The sequence below is a fragment of the Martes martes genome, assembly GCF_963455335.1.
Source record: "Martes martes genome assembly, chromosome: 16".
Classification (NCBI taxonomy): domain Eukaryota; kingdom Metazoa; phylum Chordata; class Mammalia; order Carnivora; family Mustelidae; genus Martes; species Martes martes.
Genome location: NC_137904.1, coordinates 3,130,366 through 3,149,204, shown reverse-complemented (window position 1 = coordinate 3,149,204; position 18,839 = coordinate 3,130,366). Strand labels below are relative to the sequence as shown.

Below are 18,839 nucleotides of genomic sequence, written 5' to 3'. Positions count from 1 at the left end.
TGATCTCCCTGGGAGAGAATAATCCAGAAGTCAGGACCACTGGAGAGGAGGGGTGGGGCGGGCTGGGGGCTCTTCCCCACGCCAGGGTCTGCAGACAGCGTAAGGGAGAGCGAGCAGGACGCCGGGCTCAGGTCTGGGGGTGCGGCGGAGGGGGGAGGGGGGTAGTCCTCACCTGGAAGGGGGGGTCTGCGGACTGCTCAGTGAAGAGGTGGCGGGTGTGGGGGACTTTGTTCCTTCTGGAAGGGGGGTCCCGAGTGTGCAGGGGAAACGGGGGTGCGGTTTGGGATCGGGAGAGAGGACAGCGTGGGAGCAGACTGTACGGATGCCAAGCGACCCGCGGAGCCGATGGCCTGGGCACCAAGCGGGGTTGAGGATGGCAGGGCCGTGAGCCGGGAGGATTCCCAGGAGTCCGGGGGGGAATGGGGGGCTTGGGCCTCTGCGGGCAGCGGCTGTGCTTGGTACTTCCGGGTCCCGGTGCAGTGCTAGCTCAGGTGGGCAGCTGGCAGCCGGCTGAGTTTCTAGACCCTGATTCTTCTCGCGCTCCGTGACGGCTTCGTGAAGAATCAGTGTTCTGGGTGGACAAGGGAGGTGCCCTGAAGCCTGTAGGCATGGAGGACATCAGGTGAGGAGTGGCATCAGGCAGTTCTCAAGGATTTGGGTGCAAGCAGAGCATACGGTGTGAAGTAGGGAACACATGTCAGCTTGAACTCGGCTTGTGGAGAAATTAACCTACATTGCCGCGCATCACCCAGTTTCCTGATTTCTGCCATCCGCTCCTGTGTTCCAGGACTCCAGCCCCAGCATCTCACCGTGTCCTCTGACTCCTGTCTGCAGGGCCCGGTTTCTGGCACACTGTCGGACATTTCTGTCTGGTCCTAGCCAGTCCCACAGCTCTGGTCTGGCCCACTTTATGGATCCCGGCTGGCTTCGTGCCTTTACCCTCATCCTCCCTCCGGGGACCGAAATCTCCTCAAGTTGAGTCCTGCCTATATGACAGGTTCCAACATACATTGATTTTTCTCTCCCCGACCCTCTTTTATATCCACTGCCACCCTTGGTTCCGTGTTTGGGTCACCCAGACCATGCTTTACAACTAGGCGGAAGGGTGGGGGCTGTGACTTACCTCGACTCGCCTTCATAACCTCAGAGACCCCGGCACCCTGCTCTAAACAGGGAACATATTTCGGAAACAGATAAAAGGGCAAACAAAAGCATGAATCTCAGTGAGGTAGGAACCAAGACAACAGGCTGAAGTATAGACTACTGGTGATACTGTATGTTTTCAAGGGAAAACCTTCCTGATACCATTTTTAAAAGGCATTTTGAGTTTGAAACTTAAAAGCTACACAGAAATAGAATGGTATGTGGGCCGCGTATGCCCATCACCCAGCTTCTGTGATTTAAAAATTTTTTTACCACGTTTTCTTCATTTTTAGCCTTCTAAAAACTTTTGCTGATGCATTTCCCCACATTTTTATTTTTAAAAAATTCAAACCTACTTGAGGTTGACAGAATGATACTTTAAATGGCTGCATACCCTTCACCTTGTCAGTTTTCTATGCGCAAAAGCTTTTTTTTTTTTTTTCTTAAACCTTTTGCAACTGGATTGCAGACTTCCCTCCTGACACCCTGGGACTCTTCAGGTGACTCCCCAGGACGAGGGCGTCCGCACATAACTGCGGGCTGTCCTCACGCTGAGAAGGTCCACATCGGTTCCATAGTATCTGATGTAGGATCCGATTTCCAGTAGTTTTTTCTAACATATTTTTTAAGATTTTATTTATTTATTTGACAGGCAGAGATCACAAGGAGGCAGAGAGGTAGGCAGAGAGAGAGGAGGAAGCAGGCATTCCATAGAACAGAGAGCCCGATGCGGGGCTCGATCCCAGGACCCTGAGATCATGACCCGAGCCGAAGGCAGAGGCTTAACCCACCGAGCCACCCAGGTGCCCCTCTAACATATTTTTTGTCGTTTTTTAAATCCACGATCCTTGCCTTAGGTGTCTTCATTTCAGTTCTGCATTCTAGAGTAGTCTTTAACTTTTTGCTTTCTTTCGTTGTTTATCTCATTGGCTGGTGTTCTTCAAAAAAGTTATTGGGGCACCTGCGAGGCTCACTCATTAAGTGTCTGCCTTCGGCTCAGGTCATGATGCCGGGGGTCCTGGGATGGAGCCCCACATCAGGCTCCCTGCTCAGCCAGGAGCCTGTTTCTCCCTCTCCCACTCCCCCTGCTTATGTTCTTCTGTCAAATAAATAAAATCTTTAAAAAAAAAAAAAAGTTATTTAGAACCTGATCTGCAGGTATCTTAAAGATTATGCATTGCAATGCAGTTTTGACCCGGACCGCCCAGGGCCTACTCCTTCACACAGTGCTCGCACTGTGGACCCCAGCCATAAGCTTATGGGGGTCCCGGGCCACCCGCCCTTCTGACCAGCCAGCTACATATTTGGGGGTCACTACCCTGTTGGGTTTGATCATTCACGAGGATGACGAATCAAAGCCAGCCAGAAGCAGAGCCAGCGAGGGTGAGGCCTGGGAGCGTCCCCACTGTAAACCTTCCATATCCTCTGGACACTTCCCCGCCCAGCACATGGATGTTTATCCCCAGCCAGGAAGCTCATCCGAGCTTCAGTGTCTAGAGTCAAGGGGTTTTGTCAAGCAGGAATGAATGATTGAATCTTGGGCCATGGGTTTCAATTCTGTCTCAAGTCCCTTCTTCCCTCCTGGGGTATTGGGGTGATTTCCATGGCTCAGTGCCCAAACCTCTGATCATTGGACTGGTTTTCCAGTGTGGCCAGTGCCCATCCTGGAACTATCTAGGGGCCCGTCGTGAGTCTCCTCGTTGGCATAAGCTCTCAGGGCCCCCCATAAATGACAGAGACTTTCCAAGGACTTAGAGGCTCCCTCCCAGGAACCAGGGACAAAGACCACCCACGTCCTTCGTTGTACACCATCGGTTAATTGTCACACGGGAATCTAGGCATTGGGACTCTCCGTGAAATGGATAAACGAGCTACGTTCTGCTCATGAGCGAGGGCAGACGAGAATGTGTACACTGCTGGTCTGTGGTGTCTGGCGACTATACCCCATGTCCCCACATCCAGTAAGCTGGGAGCCAGGGGCAGGACGCGGACCTCCGCAGACCTCTCCTCCCTGAGCAGGTGGTTTCAGAGCTTGGATGACTATTTATTTATTCGTTTATTCATTTATTCATTTATTTATTCATTCAAGAGAGCACGTGAGAGTGCATGTTTGAGCACAAGTAGGGGGGAGGGGGCAGATGGAGTGGGAAAGAGCATCTCCAGCGGACTCCTCGCTGAATGTGGAGCCCAGTCCAGGGCTGGAACTCAACAACCCCGAGATTACGACCTGAGCTGAAATCAACAGTCAGACACTCAGCCAGCTGAGCCACCCAGGTGCCCTGGGGTGACCCTTTTTGTTGAGGACTTTTTGTAAAGGTCGGGAAGCAGGAAACACTCAGGGAGGGAATGACTGCTATTGATAGAATGAAAGGTTAGAGAATGCTAATCTACTTTTGTCACCAGAAGTGACCTCTGCAGGCATTTGTAATTAGGGTAATTTTAGGCTCCTTTGTCCTTAATTAATAGGGTTGGATTTCTGAAGTGAGTCTCCTAGAGTCCCCTTCCCTCTTCTGGAGCACAAAGTCACAGTCGGCAAGTACCTTCTCTTTGCTTCCCTTTAACTTGTCTGGGCATCCGATGTGGATATTTTCAAGCATAAAGCACAGTTGAAAGAATTTTGAGTCAAGACCCATATATCCCTCCAGCTAGACTCTACCATTAATATTTCACTGGATTTGCTGTATGATATATTGCCGTGTTCATCCTCTGTCCATCCGTCAATCCATTTTATTGTTCGTGCCAGGAGGAAATTTTTTCCTTTTCCACCTTGCGTCCTGTACCTGGGGCTTTGCAAATTAACTGGCCGTAGAGTCATAGGAGAAACGACTACGATTATCTGCACTCACACGGGAGTACTCAGTGATGAGCATTTGCTGAGTATCCAGAAATAAAAGGCTTACATGCTAAGCTTGACCAAAAAGGAAGAGTAGGGCTTCAAGGAGAAAGTGTGGAGGGTTCTGTCGGGCTGTACCATGCTGACAGACCGACCGCTGACTTTGTAGTTCCTGGGTCTGTCTTTCCCAGTCAGGACACTCCCTGGGATGAATGGCCGCTATATTTTCAGGAGGCTGTGCTTAAGGTTAGGTAATGTTTCCTTCCGTGGCTGTGGATCGATATTTTCAGTTTAAAGTAATTTTTATACCGCTTTGATGAGCTGCCAATCCCTTCACTTGATTTATTTCAAGTTCAAGTTTGTTGAACTTTATTTCAAGTTCAATTACAGACATCGGTGCCCTTCCCCTTAAGCACCTCAGTGTACATTACATTAACTGAAGTCCAGTATTTACAGCTTTCTTTTTGGAGCTAAAATTTGTGTATAATGAACTGCACAAATCTTAAATATACGTCTTCAGGGCTGTTTGTGTAACCGGAACCTCTGTCACGATGGGGAACATTACGGTTGCCCTAGGAGAAAGTTCCCCAGCAAATCTTTTGGCCTCAGCACTCTTTCTTAATTCTTGGATGCCCCTGGTTGTGATATTTAATAACATTTTTCTTGTTCATATCTATTACAAGCTACACTGTGACTTGAGAAGTAGGAAAATGTGAAACAATGTATCATAGATTTGAGAGAATAGGATCCATTCTGTGGTGTCTTCCAGTACCCACCAAAGAAGTCCAAGAATGTTATAACTGGGATCTCTTCAACTTTAGCCAACACACAGCCAAGCTGCTTAAGTTTCCTGTGTGACATTAACTATTTACTCAATTTTACATAGTAGTTATTTTCTATTAATAGTATTCTTGGGACGCCTGGGTGGCTCAGTTGTTTAAGCGGCTGCCTTCGGCTCGGGTCATGATCCCAGGGTCTTGGGATCAAGTCCCGCGTCGGGCTCCTTGCTCGGCGGGGAGCCTGCTTCTCCCTCTGCCTCTGCCTGCCTCTCTGTCTGCCTGTGCTCACTCTCTCTGACAAATGAATAAATAAAAAATCTTTAAAAAAAAATAGTATTCTTTGTTATACTATTACATAGTGTGATACTATTACATAGTATCACAAAGAAAAATACAGTTGGAGGCAACAATTTTTTTTAAAGATTTATTAATTTATTTTAGAGAGAGTGCAAGCAGGGGGTAGTGGGGTGGGCAGAGGGAGAGAATCTTACCAGACTCCATGCTGAGTGTAGAGCCTGACGCGGGGCTTGTTCTCACAACCCTGAGATCACGACCTGAGCTAAAACCAAGAGTCGGACACCACCGAGTGCTCACTTCGGCAGCACATATACTGAAATCAGACATTCCACTGACTAAGTGGCCCAGGCTCCCCGGAAGCAATGTTTTTTAAAAATATATATATATTTAGGTAGTTTGATAGTCTCTCTCTAAGCTTTACTATTTTATTTTATTATTTTTTTTAAGATTTTATTTATTTGACAGGCAGAGATCACAAGCAGGCAGCGAGGCAGGCAGAGAGAGAGGAGGAAGCAGACTCCCCGCTGAGCAGAGAGCCCGATGTGGGGCTCAATCCCAGGACCCTGAGATCCTGACCTGAGCCGAAGGCAGAGGCTTAACCCACTGAGCCACTCAGGCGCCCCTAAGCTTTACTATTTTAATCACTTACTCTTTACTTTTCCTCCAAAAGGATGAACATCTTCATTTCCCCTCTGGCCTCCTCTGCCTGCTACCACCCACCCAGCTCTCCCCTCTGCAGACCCAGGCTGGGCAGTGTGGGCCCCCACTTATGGGTCCAGCCCCCTGCAGGGTCCTTGAACTCGTGTGCTGCTGGAGCCTCTGGTGAGGACATGCAGGGTCTCCTTTACCACGAGAAAGCCGTGTTTTCTGCACTTAATCCCGTGTCATGGGCAGTGAAATCTTATTAAGAGTGTATCCTTATGTTGAATTTCCTCTCGTTGGAATTGAAATCTACAGAGCAGTCACCCTGGTTAGGAAATGATTCTGTTCTCTAAGCTCCCTTTTTAAAGAATAATCTGTTTACATTTATGACTTTCTAATTGCCGGTTAATGCAAGTCTTTCTCTTTTTAAGTGCATTTAAACACGTAACGGTTGTAAAACAGTGGTTGCCTCACATCAGCCTTCTGTTGGGACGAGATTTTTTTTTCTTTAGGAATTTTATCCTATAGAAATATATTAATTTTGGTGCTGACTGAACTTGCCTGGATTTAGAACCATTTGCTTTTTTTTTTTTTTAAGATTTTATTTATTTATTTGACAAACACAGTGAAAGTGGAAACACAGGCAGGGGGAGTGGGAGAGGGAGAAGCAGGTCTCCCACTGAGCAGGGAGCCGGATTCGGGGCTCGATTCTGGGACCCTGGGATCATGACCTGAGCCGAAGGCAGGTGCTTAATGACGAAGCCACCCAGGCACCCCAAAACTAAGCATATTCTTACCATGACCCACCAGTCACACTCCGTAGTATTTACCCACTGGGGTTTGACTTACGCCTACACGAAGACCTGCTTTGTACATGGTTTCCTAAACTACGATATCCTTCCAGAGGATGCACAGGTAAACCATGTACGTCCAGACGGTGGAGTCTTGCTCGGTCCTGAAAACTGTCAAGCTCTCGAGTCGTGAAAAGACCCGGAGGATCGCTAAAGGCACATGAACACGTGAAAGGAGCCCATCTGAGAAGGTTCCATACTGTCTGACTCCAGCCGTAGAGACAGGGAGCGCAGGGGGTGTGGGAGGGAGGGGAGATGAGCGGGCAGAGCGCAGAGGACTTTAGGGCACTGAAAATATCCCACATGGTGTTATAGTCATAGATACGCGCTGTTACGTGTTTGTCTAAACCCACAGAACGAACCACACCCGGAGTGAAGCCTAATGAAACTATGGACTTTGGGTGATCATGACGTAGGGTCCTTCGTAAAAAATGTCCCATTTTAGTGATGTTGATAATGGAGGAGACTGTGCCTGTGCCGGCACAGAGGGTAGTTGGGAAACCTCTGTGTTCCACTCCATCTCTAAAACTGCCTTCAAAAAAAAATACTTAAAACACACATCTAAGGCAGTTAGTGTGGTGTAGTTGAAAAGGCATCATGGGGTCAGGTAGATGTCTGGTGTTTTCTCGTCCACCCTGAGCTAGCTCGGTGACCCCAGGCCAGACCGTCATCTTCTCTGGACCACCGTTTGCTTTTCACATGGTCCTTGCTTTAGAAGTGCTCAAGTCTTAAAACTGGGGGAGTTTTTGGATTCCGGTAGGTGCATCTGAATGATAGCTGAGTTACAGGGGAGGAAAAAGTATGCAGATCAGCTGGTGAAGAGAAGTTGAAAATGTTCTTGGCAAGTATGCCAGGAAAGGGACTCAGCTCTTTGCAAGCGTTCCCTCTGTGAATCTTTGCAGCCGTCCTGTTCCCTGGTAGCCTAGGCTGACCCGAGTGTTCGTGGGATGGAGGACCGACCCCAGGCCCGTTTGACCACGGAACCTCAGCTCTTGCGAATAAACTGCTTTCTAACAGTTTTGAAACTGTCAGCAGTCATCAGCTAATGTCACGTGTGGCTGGTGTTCAAACAGAGTTTCTCTGAAGCGAGACCTTGGGGCAGAGGGGGTTTTTGAAACTAGACTGAAGTTGATGTATCCACAGAAGAAGAAAAGACGCAGTTCAGATCTGGGTGAGGAGTTTCTCATTGGGGAAATGTACCCAGGGTCCAGAGGGGACTCCAGGAAAGATCCCAGAATCAATCACCTGTCAACGCTCTTCCTCCCCCGTTCTTAGCGCTGTCGGTTTTTACGTTGTGTTTTGGATCGCGCCTGTCTTTGCAAAGCCACCGAGGGCCAAAGACCTCTCTAGAGAACCGGAACACCTCCAGGCCAGAAACCCCTGACCTTCTGTGTCCCAATGTCCTGCACGAGACGCAGGCTGCTCGCTGTCCCTCCTCGTTGACCTCACACTGGCAGCGCGTGCACCAGCACGGACGGAGCAGCCCTCCCGTGCGGAGCGCCTTCGTCCGTGGGTCTGGTTTCCTCGGTGGAAACCAGATCAGATGCCTTTGTCCTCCTGGCTTCAAGGTCTTGTTCTGTCACTCCGCTCTCTGAGGATTCTCCCTGACCCGCTTCCTCGGTGAGACCCCTGCCGAGCTTTCTGATGGGATCCCTCCCGTCTTTACTTCCGTCCAAGCTGCTTGGATTTCTCTGCCTCTGTCTGGGACGGATGTGCTGTTGCGCTTTTAAAAAATTATTTCCGAGATTTCTAATTCTATGCCTTTGATCCTACTACCTCTTTCATAGACACGTTGGGGATTAGCTTTTTTTTTTTTTTTTTTTAACTGCTGTTAATACCTTCATTCTCCTCATACCTACTTATTAGCACTATTGCCATTCGCCGAGAGCCTTCTGGCAGGGGGCAGCGCTAGGCTCCTTACAGGCGTGCTCCCGGGCCTGTGAAGCACTTAGTCTCTCACCGAAAGGAGTATAAACTGAAGCCCGGAGAGCTGAGTCACTCGCCCAAAGCCCAGAGCTAGAGAGCAGTGGATGGGATTTCCATCTAGGCAGGTCATCTGGACACCATAACCCACATTCTTCTTTCTTTTTTAAAAGAGTTTATTTATTTGACAGAGAGAGCAACACAGCGAGAGAGGGAACACAAGCAGGGGGAGTGGGAGAGGGAGAAGCAGGCTCCCCGTCAAGCAGAGAGCCCGACGCGGGGCTCGATCCCAGGACCCTGGGATCATGACCTGAGCCGAAGGCAGGTGCTTAACAACTGAGCCACCCGGGCGTGCCACCCCCCACCCCTTAACCCACATTCTTAACCGTTAATGCAAGCGCTATGGATTCGCAAAGTAATTCGGGGCTTGGTAACCTAAGGTACCCCCTCCCTGAGTGGTGAGCGAGCAGGTGAGTGGACAGTAACTGGGCGGTGATGATGGGCCTCAGACGGCCCGTGTTCTTTCTTCACCATGGTCTCCCGTGTTAGAAGCTACTGGCCACATTTTAAGGCGGGTTATGTGCGGCTCCCCATCTCCCCTCTCGGGAGCTTGCTAGTAACCTCTGTCTTCACAGCCATGTCCTCTGTGTCAAAGTCCCCTTAGACCTGAAATGTACAGGAATGTGGCCGAGATCGTCAGCGTTGTTGAAGCACCGCCCGGTGAGTGTGACAGGGAGCGGGGAGATCGTGTTAAGGACACACTGAAGCGGGTCCGATGGAGAGGAGCTGGCGGAGAAACCACAGAGACACAGCTAAGCAGAAAGGAAACAATCAGAACTATTTTCCAGACAAGTCATCATCAGTCAAAATGAGAGGCTCATTTCCTCGCCTAACAGAAAAATTATTTGTTTGAAGCCAACCGCCAACATCATGATTAGCTTTGAAACACAGAGTATTTTGAATGAACTTAGCAAAACAGAGAAAAACCACTACACTCGCTCTTGAGAAATTAATGCATGAATAAAATCCGGATCTTCTCCCGGGACTCGGGGAGCTTCTCGCTGCCCCGCAGAGTCCCTGCAGCTCTCTGCCTCGCTGCTGCTTTGCCTCCAGTCCCACCTTTGCACCTGCGCCCTGGTTCCTGGCAAAGACCTTTGCGGTCGTCTCTCCATCTGCCTGATCGTGGTGCCCCCCGATTTCCCTGGCCTGTTCTCCTTTTTTGGGAGGCTCTCCCCAGACCATCGCGTCTCCAGGGAGGTGTCCTCCGCTCCTGTCTGCCTCCCCCCACCACCCTGTTCCCCCCAGCCACTTCCTTGATACCTTAAAGGCATTCCTCATGTCCCGCACTCCTCTTGTTTGTTTTTGTGGTTTATCTTCTCTCTTCTCCTGAACTTGAGCTCTGCAAGGATGGAGACAAAGGTTCGCAGCTCTGGCTCTTGTGCTCACAAGAATGGCCCAACACTGGTCGTTTTGTAAGTATTTGTCGAGTGAGTGCAGTTACTACCTTAGCCAGGCACCAGAGGAAGCCAGGTAGAATATATAAGGATGGTAACAGCAGGAATAAAAAATACTAAAAAGAGCCTAGGAATAAACTCGAAACATGTAGGACCTGTGTCGATTCATTCAGCCCCTGCTGGGCTGGACCTACGATATCAAAGATCGATGATAAGACCGGTACACTGCTTGCTTGTTGTGAACGTCGAGAACACAAAATTTACCCGAGGGCTAGAGATGAAGACGTCCTCTCTCCTAAAAAAAAAAAAAAAAAAAAAAATAGCGTGCATATTAATATTAGTTCAAATTGCCACCTCTTGTTTTTTTTTTACTTGTGGGGGAAGAGGAGAGAGACAAAATTATTTGAACAAAACTATTTGAGCAAAACAAATTATTTGAGGTTTATCTGAAAAAATACACTTCCAAGACTACTTGGGTGTTTTGTTTTGTTTTAAGGAAGACCAATACTGGGGGTGCTGTGGCTCGTCCTGTTTCAAAACTCTTGCAGTACGTTTCTGGCCTTAGACTAAGCTGTATGTAGAAGTAAATATCAGATAATAGTTCAGATCACGAGGTAATGAGTGTCTTTGTCAAACCATTGATAATGGGATGTGGGCTGAATCATCTGGGGATAAAATCTGATTATATGTTTACCCCAAACTATAATTTTTCTTTCCAGATGGATTAAAGATTTCATTGTAAAAAGTGAAACCATCAAAGTTCTGGAAGAAAATACAGATGGATTTAATAATAATGTTATAAAAATGAGAACGTAGATGGGTATCATTCTGGTGCAAGAAAGGCCTTTTTAAGCACAAACAGCAGGCAGAAAAACCCTTGAATTCGGTCTATTGAGTACCTACAGTTCAAAACTTGTAGATGGTAAAACACACAAGGGAACTATTTTTTGTAGAACAATGGACGGTGGTTAAGGAGCTTCACATATAAAATATGCTTATAAGCCAGTAAGTGGGTTGTTTGTAGAATCAAGTCTTGTAGCTAGAAAGGGTCTAACACGATTCCTACCTCGTGCAAAGGGTGACGTGAGGGCCCGGAGAAGACAGTTTCCTTATTCAAAGCCATATGACTAGTGGGTCAGTTGGCTCCCTTTGCCTGAACCCTCGGCAATTAAGATTGTAGGTATAGGTGCAGAGAATTAAGATAATAATGCAGGCAGTAAACCTGAAAAATTTAAGTTGGGGCCAGTTCATAGTACAATCCTGAGTATACTTCCAGGAAGGGTCAGAGTTTACTAGAAAAATTAAACTTCCAAGCCTTGGATAAAACAAGCTTAGAGGATTATTAGCCAGCCACGGGTTTAATAATATTTGGGGGTTTCTGGTGCTTTTTTTCTGTTTCTGGGGTTTTTTGGTTTTTTCTGGGGCTTTTTTCTTTTTAATGAAAAATCTAAACAGATATGAAAATTTTTCTTTTATTCCAAATTGAGATTTTCTCGATTGTGTAGATAGGTTCGCTTTGAATCCGATCTCCAGAAGCCTTCGATATCTGAACAGAAAGGCCATAACTTAGGTATCCCTGTGCCTAGCAGCTTACCTGAATTTCAAGATTAATCCTTGAGTAGAAAAAAAAAGCCGCCTTTAAAATGTGGCAGCCTTGTTTTTAAACATGAAGCAGTGACATTTGTCCCAGTGTGTAACAAAACTCAGTGTTTATTTTCTCTACAAATTGTGCACTGGCTCTGTGTCGATGCTGCCCAAGGTTACATGGGTTAAAAAAGAAGCCAAAACAAACACAAACACACAGTAAACTCAAACAAACACAAACACATAGTAAACACTTGCACGGAGTCGTGCTCCCCGTCTCTGGGAGCCCAGGGTGCGAAGCCAGCAGTTTGCGAGAGAAGGTTCGACAAGATGTGTACAAGCTTCTGCAGGGGTAGTGCTGGGGAAGGAGCAGTTGGCAGCTGGTTTGGGGGTAGGCGCTGAGAATACCTTGCCTGGACTTGAATTTGAGCATCAGTGGGCACCCCAGAGGCCTTTCGGCATCTTCAGATTAAATCATCTTCACTGTTTCAGGAGTCCTATTTCCAGTGTTGGCTGCGTTTCTGGGGATGAGGAAATGTTTCAAGAACTCTTTTTTTTTTTTAAGATTTTATTTATTTATTTGAGAGAGAGACAGTGAGAGACAGCATGAGAGCCGAGAAGGTCAGAGAGAGAAGTAGACTCCCCGTGGAGCTGGGAGCCTGATGCGGGACTCGATCCTGGGACTCCAGGATTGTGACCTGAACTGAAGGCAGTTGCTTAACCAACTGAGCCACCCAGGTGCCCTGTTTCATGAACTTTTACAAAAAATGTCACTGCTCTGGTAGAGTCCCCAAGCTCCAAGGAAAAAACCGCATTATGACTCTATCCTTTGTCTTACTGACATCTTAAAAAAAAAAAAAGTTTGGGCTAATTTAATTATTTCAAATTTTTGAAATACTTTCTAACTTCTGCTGGTAGGTTTTTTCCCCCCTACTTACACTCTTTTTTACTTTCTACCAATTCTTGTTCCAGCTCCGTTAATTGTGTCCTTTGTAATTTGGGAACATGTGAGCTCAGCTTTCTTTAAGTTGGCCTGTGCTCTTTCCTCTTCCAGGGGTGAATCGGGTGCCGGGAAGACAGAAAACACTAAGAAGGTCATTCAGTACCTCGCTCACGTCGCTTCTTCCCATAAAGGACGGAAGGACCATAATATTCCTGTAAGTTTGCCTTCCCTGGCTTGTTTGTGTCTCAGGGTTATTCTTTCATAATTTCAGAAGCCAGCGTCAGGAAGCCCGGCACACTGCCGGGAGTCCCCGCTCCCTTGTCTGCTCCCGCCCCCTACCCAGAAACTTCTCCGCTCGGGAGGGAGCAAGTTGACCTGGAAATTGCTATTAAGTAGGTCTTTCGCACAGGCCAAGTGGAATTAGTGGTGGTAGCTTGAAGCCTAATCCCTCTCGAAGCTTCGGGAAGAACTGTTAACGATGGATGAGTGTTGCTTCCCAAGATGTCTTATCCCACCGAAGGAAGGTCCTCAAGTGTCTTTACCAGTTCTTTCCCAAAGTGGCACGCCAGCCTGTGGCTGCTAACTGTCCGCGGCAGCTGGAGGCGGGGATAGAAATTTGGGGACCACTGATGATAGAAAAGGGGTACGAACAGGAGAGTCCCGCTACCCTTCATCTGTAGATCTGCAGGAGGGGTCGGTGACGCAGCCACACCTGCTCTCATGGTTCTGAGCTCCACGTTGACCTGGTTCTGTGGATGTGGCTTCTCCTGCTCGGAATGGCCCGGACTCGCTAACGTTTGCATTTATCTGTTTGTAACAAACAGCAGGAGTCGCCTAAGCCAGTGAAACATCAGGCAAGTGCTTTTCTTCACGCTTCTGAGTCTTGAATGCTCGCACTGATTTCTGTCTCTAGATTGAGTCTCTGTTAGAAGCAGATACGGTTAGTCCTGAGTGACGTCCCCTGTGAACACCTCATTTTGGAGATTTGTCGCTTAGGGACGTGTTCTTTTGCAAGCAGCATGCCCCCTCGCTTCAAATTTGTTTTCTAGATGAGTTTTGATGTTTATTTACCCCTTTATCATGACATTGAATCACATGTTTATGAAGCCTGAACCCTCAGGGTTTCGAGTGTCAGAGACCAGCGGAATGATTTCGATTCTTCTTAAATACACGGAAGGCTGGCGTCGTGCCGACATTAAATTTCGAGTCTGGGGCTGCAACTTGAAGACTTGTGACTTTGGGGTTAACACATTTCTAACTAATTAATGTTTTATGGCTCTTATGTGTTTTAGCCTTAAAGGCCTTAATTATTTAATAGATGAAGGTAGCATTTTCTTTTTTTTTTTTTAAGATTTTATTTATTTGACAGACAGCAAGAGAAGAAACACAAGCAGGGGGAGAGGGAGAAGCAGGCTCCCCGCTGAGCAGGAAGCCCGATGCAGGGCTCGATCCCAGGACCCGGGATCATGACCTAAGCGGAAGGCGGGCGGAGGCTGAAGGACTGAGCCCCCCAGGAGCCCTAGTTAGCATTTTCTGTATCTGGGCGGGTAGTGGAGGAGTGTTGTTCTTCCCAGTTAGAGAACTCGCCCCCTGCTGGCCCCCCGGAGCATAGCAACGGACAGATGGCCCTCCGGAGTGTTCCTGCTACCCGGGAGAGGAAGGGCAGCCCCAAGCCAGAAACCCCAGACGGAAAGGGACGTCTGTCTTGGACTTAACCTTTCCCCAGCACCGGAATGGTTTCAAGCAAATAGGAAGCAAGGAAGGATAATGTCATAGAAATGATTTATTAATATAAAGAAATGATCATAGGTATCTATAGGAATAGTCCTAGATACCTGGATTTTCACGTATCTTTCTTAAAATTCTTAAGTTATCAGACGGCAAAGCTGTCCCCTGACTGTGAGAGCCTGTGATGTCCTTTTGTCCCTTCAGCAAGAGCTGACACTCACCCAAATTGGAAGGGGTAATGAAGTCATCGTTATCCTAGAGGACCCCGAAAGGTTACAGAAGGAACCTCTAGCCCCGAAACGAGCTTTTCTTGGTGCCCTAGAGGCACAAGCTAAAGTGACCTTTGAACGTGTACTTCGGTCCCTCGTGAAACGGTGCGAAGTGATTAATGGGCACACTTGGGTTTTCCAAATCCGTGATGTGGAATTTCACGCATCGTTTATCGCTAACATTTTGTTTCGATGTCATTTTAAACTACAGCGTGGATCCCCGTTGTGTGTGAGTCGCATGCCGACCCGGGAGTTTCCCTTTGGGTCGCAGGAGTCCCCAGGGAGCAGGTTTTCCCGCACCTTCTCTGCCGTGCATGTCCTTCTGCATGAACTCCCAACCCAGAAGCTTCGGTGCCGCTTTTCCCCGCGTGTGTTTTCCCACCTGTCTAGCCCCGCGTCAGCCGTGCTTCTGTTTCTAGAAACCTGAGAAGAGCGCCGGTTCTCAGCTTTGCTTTCCCAGCTCAAGGAACGGGAGCTACTCCTGAGTGGCAGTGACCCTGGAGGGGGTCGTGTCGGGAGGGTCCATCTCTGCCCACACACTCCCTCTGCCTCCCCAGGGACCCCGAACCCCCTTCTGAGAGTGACCTCCGCAGAGTAGTCGCTGTGTTGCAGGTCTTTACCTGGTGAGGGTCTCTTTTGGTTTGACATCCTGGGTTGTGTATTTACAGTGAGCTCGACGGGCAAAGCTCGCTCAGGGTCCCAGGAACCATTTGGATGTGTTTCTGGTGTTTTGTCCCCAGAAAGTAGCATGAAGCGTCAGGACAAAGGGGAAGGTATTTTGAGGCTCCTTTATTTATCTGTCTCTTGGCTCATTCTTTTTTGTTTTTTTTTTTTAACCGCTCTATTGAGGTTTAATTCATGCCACTTAATTAATTAATTTAATTAATGAATGTCGTGAAATTCATGCATTCCTACAGTCCCACATCGCCATTTTTAGTACATTGAGTTACGCAGTTCTCCTCGCGGTAAACTTGAAGACCTTTTCATCACCCCAAAAAGAAACCCAGTAGTCATCCCCTTCCACATCCTTCCAGACCCTGGAAACCTCTCATCTACTTTCTGTCCCTATGAATTTGCCCGCTGTGCGTATTTTATACGAAGGGAGCGCTAGAGAATGTGGCGCTCTGGGCTGTTCTTCCCTTCAGCGTGTTGCCTGCACGGTTCATCCGTGTGGTAGCGTGCATAAACCCTCCCTTCCTTCCCCTGGCTGGATGGCACTCTGTTCTATTCAATCAGTTAAATCGGCCACATTCCGTTTCCCCGTCCACCGGCTGATGGGTCCCATTTGGGGGCCACTTTGAGTAATGCCTCAGCGAACATTTGTGTACAAGTGCTTGTGTGGACCTGTGTTTCCCGCTGTGGTCGTGGTGGTGTTCTGTTTCACATTTTGAGGGCCCGCCCCGCTGATCTTCAAGTGATGGTGCTGTTCTGTACCCCGCCCCCTCCCCCTCCCCAGCCATTTATGAGGATGTCAGTTTCCCCATCTTGTCGCCATGTTGGTCCCCACAGGCCTTGTGCTTGCCTTTAACACTTAATCCTCATGATGGAAATGCAAACAAGTCTAAATCAGTTTTCAAAAGGAAGGTCACAGTATTTAAGTAGTAAGTGACAAGCATTGACCTGTAAACGCAAGGCGTACTTTTTCTAACGGGGTTAAGGCTTAGCTTTGTCCCCCATGCAGCTGGATGTGATCTGAGGGACACGCTCCCTCCCCGTAGATTGCTGTCACAGGCCCTCAAAGTCTGACAGAGTCCAGGGCCACTCCAGAGCCTGAACTCAGGCCAAGTTCAGAGCAGATCTGAAAACGGCTGGTTTCTAGAACTTGACCGTCCCCAAAGGATAACTGTCCTTTAGCCCACTTTCGACTCACCCACGTCTGGATGGCGGCTTCGGGGTGACTTCCTAGCTACTGGCCTAAACCGCCTTGAACTAAGACAGGCTGGTGACAGATGGCAAGTAGCAAGTATGGAAATGACAGTATGCCCTTGGAGATTAAGTCTGGTTCTTGGGACCGTTGGTGAGGGGCTCCCACCGGTTTTAGCCCTCTTGTGGGGAGTGGAGACACCTGCAGCTCCACCAGCCTGGCCCGCAAAGCCCACCACGATCCCAGGCCACGTCCCACTGCTGGCTGAACTGGAGGTTTACCAATGTCAGAGTCCTTTTATGTGTATCACACAGCAAGGACATATATTACCATATCCACAAGGGTATGGTTTTCATCGTGATTGGTAATCCTTTAAAGCATCGTATAATTCTACGTACTTAAAACTTCGAAAATAATTTCAATAGCTAATGCTAATTTCCCCCACCCCTACCCCCACATTCCCAAAAGACTTTTCTCATTGTCCTATAGACTAGAAACAGGGGACATCTCCCATCTGATTCTAGCAGAAAGGTTAATGCTTAGTCATTGTCCCCTGAGGGTTTATAAATGGCTTCATAATTTGGTTGAGTGATGTTAGCGCTGTTCAATCAAAATGTGAAATTGTACGACACCGAAATGGTCAAATTTCATGGCAATTTCTCAGTGTAAGACCCTTTTTTGGGTGTTTTCTGATGTTCCCTTTGTGTCAAGCTTTTTGTGATTCGTTCTTGAGTTACTGAGATCTCTACTTGGTCTCGGTGATGTCACCAGTCCTTTAGGAGAAAAGTTAGTACCACGACCCTGTCAACCCCGTGGCCCCAACAGCAGAGGCCCAGGCATGCCCCAGTCTACAGGTCCTACGGGGAGAGCGAGGACCCTTTGCCTGATTCCTGCTGCTGCCTTGGGCTCACCCCCAGCCCCTCCCTTAACGTTCGTTCCTAGCGGTTTGGGGACCTCTGATTGTACATTCCTTCAGCAAACACTCGTGGGGAACCTTCTGACCTCACACGGACCCACACAGGTCCAGGGGATACAACCAGCTGTTACAAGCCGGCAGGAGAAAGAACAGAATCTGAGATCGCACACATAAGCACGCCCACGTACACTGACACAAAGAAGAAACGAATCCTTGCATCCATGTCTAGGGAGTATTGAAACGGGGTACGCAGGACACGTTTTCCCTCCAAGTTAGGAAAACATTTGAAAAGTAAAATAGTCAAGCATTTTTGTTATGACGGGACAGGAGGATAGTGTGTGATTTTAAGGACTCTACTCTAGATCTTTGATCTAACAGTGGATGTTTAAAGATAGTGCCCCATTTATAAAAATTCAGTGTTTTTCTGACAGGTTATGCATTCTGATCCCACAGACCGAGTGAGGTAAGGAGGATTGTAGAGCCCAGTGTTTGCAGAGCTACGACACCAAGGGCTTCGAGAGGTGTTGGTCATGGCCACACTGATGAAGACAAGTGCTGACCTCCAGGGGATTACAGAATGATAGTTAACATTTTTTTTTTTTTAAGATTTTATTTATTGGAGAGAGAGGGTTGGGGGCAGGGGGCAGAGGGAGAGAAACTTAAGCAGCTCCCCACTGAGCAAGGAGCCCAATGTGGGGCTCGATCCCAGGACCCCGGGATCATGACCTGAGCTAAACTCAGATGCCTGTAACTACCGTTCCTTAATGATGGCTCTCAGTTGTTAGAATTGGTTACCAGGATATCCTGTTTTAAGAAATGTGGGGAGAGGGGCGTCTGGGTGGCTCAATTGGTTAAGTGTCTGCCTTCGGCTCCCGTCACGATTCCAGGGTCCTGGGATCAAGTCCCATGTCGGGCTCTCTGCTCAGTGGGGAGCCTGCTTCTCCCTCTGCCTCTGCCTGCCGCTCTGCCTGCTTGTGCTCTCTCTGTCAAATAAATAAATACAATCTTTAAAAAAAAAGCTGGGGAGCCTCTAATGTTTAGAAGGATCTACATCAGAAATAACCTGGTGTTTTGAAGTCCATAACTGGAGGACTCCCTGTGTGGAGGGCATATTGTCTAATGCCGAGAAAGGAAGTTTCTGGCACAGTCGTAGATGGGACTCAAGCCGTGTTGAGATCTGGACAGCTAAGCTAACCCCTGGAGGGTGGGGAGCATTCCTCCCCATGTCCCGTGCCTCCCGAACGCTTCCCCACCCTTTCCGCTGCGTGAAGGAGTCCTCCCCCACCCCAGCCTGTGTGCGTGGCGAACATTTGTCCTTCTTTCTGGATCTGCCGATACAATGCTCCACTTAGCATCTGGCCGTCCATCTAAGACTCTCACAGGAGGGTCCTAGTGACCCTCTTTTGCTCAGAAAATCACATTTGCTAGTGCATTGTAAAACACCCGGGTAAGAGCTGTGTTTGTAAAACACATTTCTCTAAGCCCCGCGGTGCAATTCTAACATGACATTCCGGGAACACAGCGTCCCTTTCTCGTGCTTTTTGTGGCCAGAACTAGCATCAGGCTTTCTCATACAGCTTCCTGTCACGGGTCATGATCAAGGCACCTGTTAA

At 48.2% G+C, this 18,839-nt stretch overlaps 1 protein-coding gene across 1 annotated transcript in view; it reads left to right on the top strand.

Moving 5' to 3' along the window:
* MYH10 (myosin heavy chain 10) overlaps nt 1–18,839 on the top strand; it is a 120,156-nt gene that overhangs the window by 29,919 nt on the left and 71,398 nt on the right. Inside the window, exon 5 of the mRNA XM_080827327.1 lies at nt 12,561–12,663. Within this exon, the coding sequence (XP_080683453.1) occupies nt 12,561–12,663 (103 nt within the window). The remainder of the gene's footprint in view (nt 1–12,560; nt 12,664–18,839) is intronic.